This window comes from Artemia franciscana, chromosome 2 (genome assembly GCF_032884065.1).
Source record: "Artemia franciscana chromosome 2, ASM3288406v1, whole genome shotgun sequence".
NCBI classification, from domain to species: domain Eukaryota; kingdom Metazoa; phylum Arthropoda; class Branchiopoda; order Anostraca; family Artemiidae; genus Artemia; species Artemia franciscana.
This window is the reverse complement of record NC_088864.1, coordinates 38,611,660-38,617,659: the sequence shown is the minus strand read 5'-3', so window position 1 is coordinate 38,617,659 and position 6,000 is coordinate 38,611,660. Positions and strand designations below refer to the sequence as shown.

Below are 6,000 nucleotides of genomic sequence, written 5' to 3'. Positions count from 1 at the left end.
TCTCAGATAAAAAGAAGGCAGATATGTTTACTAATATCTTTAAAAATGATTGCTCAGATTTTCATTCCATCCGACCTCCTTTTTGCAATCTGCCTCTTACCTGCTCATATAAAGGCGTCTTGATGAAACCTTTTCTCCAAGATGAATTCTGTGTAGCACTTGCCTCTTAATATCAAGTCTTCCCCAGGTCATGACGGTATTTTTATGAAGTGGATTATGGAGTCCCCAAAGGTGGTTCATACAGGCCTCTTAAGTCTTTATAATCTTATTTGATAAAGCCAAAAGTTCCCAGGTGCTTGGAAGATTGCTCAGGTATTTCCAGCTTTAAATCTTCTTAGTCGTCTAGTGATCTCAAGTCTTACCGTCCTATATCGGTATTACCTGCCTTTAGTAAAGTTCTGGAAAGGCTTGTCTTATCAAGAATTGAGTGGTTTGATGAAGTAAATAAACTCTATCCTAGTAAACAAATAGGTTTCAGAAAAAGACATAGCTCTTTAGACAACATTACCCGACTAGAAATTGATGTTTGTAACTCTCTTAAAATAAGACATGTCACAATGGCTGTTCTGTTTGACTGGTCGAATGCCTATGGAAATAATAAATAGTTCACAATAAATTATTGGAACTTTAACTTCCCTTATTAATTTAATCTTGACTTCCCTTATTCTTCCATAAGTTTTATGAAGGGCTTTGTGACTGATAGATGTTTTTATGTTCAAGAAAATCAGTCTAGAGGTGAGTTAAGTTCCATTACGAGAGGTCTTCCTCAAGGTGCAATATTGAGTCCTCTTCAATTGAACTTGTATGTTTCTGGATTTCAAGTACCTCATGCCTCATTTGGCCTTTATGCAGATGATTTGATTATTTAGAAGTCGGGAAGGGAAATTGGCCTTCTTCAGTCTTATTCAACAGTATAAGATTAGTCCAGAGATTCTCTTTAGCTTTTGGCTTCCCAATCTCAATCAGTAAAACTGAAGCCATTATATTTTCTAAAGGTACTACAGATCCTCCTAATCCACAAACAATTTTCTCAAGGGAGATCCCATACTGTAATTCAGTGAAGTTATTTGGTTTATTTATGGATTCTAAAATACAGTGGCATGAACATGTTAATTCTTTGAAATTTTCGATTATTCAGAAACTTTTCATTCTAAAGAGACTTGCTGGAAGTAAGTAGTGATGTCACCCAAAATTATATTGGATTTTTACAAATTATATATTCGTTCAAAATATAGAATATGGGATCGAATTTTTCTCAGCTCGTCTTCCATCCTCATTCAAAATCCTTGAATCTTTACAAAACTCTGCTATTCGAATAGCTTTGGGTGTGCATAGGCATACTCCTCTGTCAAAGTCAAAAATATTGTCGAAATTAGTGTCCCTAAGTGAAAGAGCATCCGGTCTAAGGATTAAATATTTCTCGCAAATCCAGGCTTATTGAACCAAGCATACTGTATATGCACATACCTTTACTGGGAGGTCAGCCTGTCCCAATGCCCATTTATCATGGACTCAATTTCAACTGGAATCAAAACTCTCCTTATGCATATCCCTTTACAAAGTCCCCTCCATGGGAAATGAGGCCACTAGGTTGTCAAGTAGAACTTATCTCTATTAATAAAGGCTTATTTCCTAAGTATGAAAACCAGACTATTTTGGCTGAACAGATCTCAAAGACGTGCGCTAACTATAGAAAAATATATACAGATGGGTCTGACGAGGGAGAGTGCTGGAGCAGGAGCATGTATCCCATCCCTAAACTTGGACATCTATTCTCCTCTCTCATTGGGATCTTCTATCTTGTCTGCTGAATTATGTGCCATTCGCCTGGCCTTGGATGCACTTATAAATTATAACATGGAATCTGAAAAAATACTCTGTCTCTCTGACTCCAAATCAGCATTATTATTGATTCAAAATATTAATAGGCTTGCCAATGACAAGGATTTATATAACATTAGAAGACAGCTTCTTAATCTTAAGATCAAAGGCAATGAGGTTTATTTTCAACGTGTTCCAAGTCATAAAGGCATCAAATATAATGATATGGCTGATTCTCTAGCAGCAAAGACTTCCATGTTAATCCCTAGTCCTTCCTTTGACCTCAATTCACGAGACATTATAAGGCAAAGATCCAATGTTAATCACAGTAAATTAATTTTATCCCCATTTCAGAAAAGATTAAATACTGTGCTATATTACGGGCTGAAGTCAAGTGCCCTACTTCTAAATAGCTTGTTATTTAATGGGAACTTACTTCCCCTTTATGCCGAGTCTGCTTTTCAACACATGAAACAGTTCAGCATGCATTATTTGATTGCCAGGCTCAAAGTGAGGAGACTATTGCTCTAAACCGTTTCTGCTCCTTGGGTAAGATTCCAAATACTTATACAGCTATCCTGAATTCTAACTTGTCCTGGGATATCGATCGTAAGATATTTAAGATCATCTATTGATATCTTAAAAAAGAGAAATATTATTTAATGATGATTAAAGCTTGAAGACTTCAATTTTAAAGGGATATGATTTATGTATAGTTTTTGATTGTGCAGAAGAGAGCGGGAGTGAGTAGGAAGAGCCGTATTGGTACCAGCTGGCCTAATGGCCTTAAACTGCTGGGGACAGGTAGCTCAGGTACACAAACCTCCCACAATCAATAACAGTGTATTATTGTATATAATTGCTTGTATTCATTGTTTGCTGACTAGAGGAGAATAGTGCTTCCAGTGGCTAGTTTTTCTGAAGAAGAAATCAAAGAGGTGAAAGGACTCGTTGTTAGTCCTTATACATACAGTTTTTGGAACTGGAGGGAACTTTTTAGTCAAGGAATGTTGTCAATCTATAGACTGCACTAAGATCCTTATTACATTAGCAATTAAGTTTAGATAACCATATTTCATAGCTTTTCACAAAAAATATTGCACTTTTATTACCATTATATGGAAGGTTATGATTGAAATAAACATAATTCAACAGATTAATTTTCGACCAAAGCTTCTGAAAGCATTGATTTTGGGCTCTTTGGTATTATTTATAATTTTATAATATAAAAACGTCGGGAAAGCTGAGAGCAATGAGCCAAATTAAATCCACGAGAATTTATTTAGTTTGTTATCTCCTCGAAAAGGAATCCTTGCTCTATTCTTTACCTTTCAATGAGTAAGAAAAAAATTCTAATCAATTTTGAAGATAGAAAACCCCTGCTAGTCTTACTTTCGTAAATGCAGCATCTTAGCAAAAAAAAAAAAAAATTAAAAGAGAGTAAAAACAATAGAACGAATTTAATAAATGAATCACTGCGATGACGAACAAAGGAGGAACAGAACACAGAGCTCAATACGAACTTCGAGTCGGTTATTAGACATAAGAACTGTCACATTTTCTATTTAAAACTGCCTATTTCAATAAATAAAACATTCCAGTGAATTCCTATGGTTTACTGAAGTCCAAAACCTTTAGCATATGATATGGCTTTAAGAAGTCTGTCTCGTAGCTTCTCTTTTGATACGTATTCTGGGAGAAGGAGTACATTAAAGCACGTATGAGCAGTAGGAAGCCTAGAAAGAAAAGAAACATAACAGATGAAGATACTAGTTAGGCTTAGCAATGCAGAAACATAAACACAATAGACTCTTAGTCAAACAGCAAAATTAAAAGATACAGTGGTTTACCTGAAAATAAAATTTAATTATCCCCCCCCCCAATTATTTTTTTTTCTACGCTGACAAGTACGCATTTTTATTCAACAGACATACAAAAAGGACATACACTGGCAATATTTTGGGCATTGCAAATATGTTTAGCATTATGTTTCTGAAAAAAAAAAAAACCCTGAAGATCTGCTATTCCAAAGTCTTAATTTTACGACTTTAATAACTGGAAATCGTGTATTTATGCGATATCAACCTTTTTCTTTGGCTTTGCAGACTGAACAAAATGTTGAAGAGAACAAGAGCTGTGAGCCTGTATTTCAGCAATAGTTGAGTCTCTCCCCCTCCCCCCACTCCGACGGGATTTCTGGGGACAATGATCCATACATTACATATTCAATCTTATTTAGAAGTTTAGGCATAAACTTCAAGGGAAGAGGGTAGCTCATGTACCAAATCTCTCCCCCAGACTGCCCATAGGGGTTGAGCCTCCTCCCCAGAAAACCTTATCGAAGAAGGCGTTATTAAATGTTAAAAATCTTCTTTTTAATCCTTACTGCACCTATATTTTTGGATTGTCTATTATCAATAATGAGAATCGCAATGTCTTTAATAGTGATTTTGCTGATGACATTGTGCTTCTTTCTCATGTAAGAGAAGACTTACAGCTAAACATCATAGTTCTCCCCAAGCAGAGCCGCACGAGTTGGATTGTCAATCAGTAACCAAAAGAAGAAAGTCCTGCACAGCAATGTCAATACAAGGCCGGGCTGACCACTGAATGTTGGCTCCAATAAGCTAGAAAAGTTGCAGAATATCTTGGAAGCCTCATAAATTATGGTGGAAGCCTGGAACGCAATATTAGAACACGCATTGCTTATGCAGGCAATGCTTTTGCCAAACTAAGTAAAATCTGGAATAACTCTGCATACTCTCTGAAGCTAAAGCTCCAACTCCTAAATAATAGTGTCTTGTACTAATATGCGGATCCAAAGCATGGATACTGACAAAACAGCTTGAGGAACAGATACAAGGTTGGGCAGTAGATCGCGGTATTAGGACCACATGGTCCGAATTGGCGATGGTATGCTCCCCTAAGATTTCGAGAGATGGGTTCCCCCTGGCATTAGAAGACGTGAGCAGCTGAAAGTTACGTTTGGTCACTGCCTTAATAATGATGCTACACTGGCGGGGTTCATCTTTCAAAATCCTGTGGCTGCAAGCTCTTCGGAAGTCGTCGCGGAGAGGTATCGTTGTCGCCTTATGAGCCAACCGGCGTAGGAGGAACTGAGTCTAAGTAAGTAGTTGATCAGCATGGTTTAACGATATTTCTTGATATAGCCAAAGCCTTTAATTCTGCTCACCATCATTTGCTTTTAAAGGTATTAAACAATATCTTTTTTATTATCAAATTGTATACATTTTTTTGCACCTTACGTCACTTAGAAATCCTGTGCATCGTTGAGAAGTTGTGGGGTCTCTGAAACTTCAGTCCTGGAACTGAACCTATTTTTTCTGTTCATGAATGACTTGCCTAAGGTGCTACCACTTTCCAAAATCATCATGTTTGCAGATGATGTTGTTATTTTTGCATACCATAGGAAATTATCAACGACTTTCCGTAACTTTGGCGAAATACTTTTATCTGAATTTGATTGGGACAATAGAAATTTACTCTTGTTAAATGAGAATAAACATCTATACACGTTTTTCCACTGACTGGATGAAATAGATCTGATCATTTATCTTCTTTACATTGTTATGCTACTTCGTGGTGATAATATCAGATATCGTGGAGTTATTTAGAACGAAAATCTGTCATTTCGGAATATATCAGAAGAACCTCTCTATAAATTTCAAGAAATACCCTACTGCAATTTTGTCACATTTTCGTTAAGTTTTCTCAATTGATATTCTAATAATCTTTCTTCTATAAATCCATATTTCCTCGACTGTGTTCTCTAGAAGGTATTTGATTTTCCTTCGTTACATAAAATCGTTCAAATTTACAAAATACAACACTCATGTTAATTCCTAACATTTATAATCGATTACTAGTTGTGCCTTTTCATTGCTTATCAGGTTTCTTTTCTATTACTAAATATATATTGATATTCAGTCCTGAAAGTATCAGCAATTTTGTTTCCCAAAGTTATTTTATTATAATGAAACCGTGATTGAGCATCAAATTCTCATTTGTAAATCGAACTAAGTACATATGCTTGCATCTGACCGTGCAAAATCAAAACAAATAAGGAATTTACCAAAACAGGAACAAAAATTCTCGAAAAATCCTCTGATCCCATTCCTAAGGGAGGAGAGGAATAAGAAAGTACAGCTACAGAACAGA

At 36.0% G+C, this 6,000-nt stretch overlaps 1 protein-coding gene across 3 annotated transcripts in view; it reads right to left on the bottom strand.

The window, feature by feature from the left end:
* Positions 1-3,262: 3,262 nt before the first annotated feature.
* LOC136041334 (ubiquitin-protein ligase E3A-like) overlaps positions 3,263-6,000 on the bottom strand; it is a 55,021-nt gene continuing 52,283 nt past the window's right edge. For all 3 annotated transcript variants that reach the window (XM_065725974.1, XM_065725984.1, XM_065725968.1), the window contains exon 12: positions 3,263-3,557. In XM_065725974.1, coding sequence (XP_065582046.1) covers positions 3,437-3,557 — 121 coding nt within the window. In that variant the 3' untranslated portion in view covers positions 3,263-3,436. The remainder of the gene's footprint in view (positions 3,558-6,000) is intronic.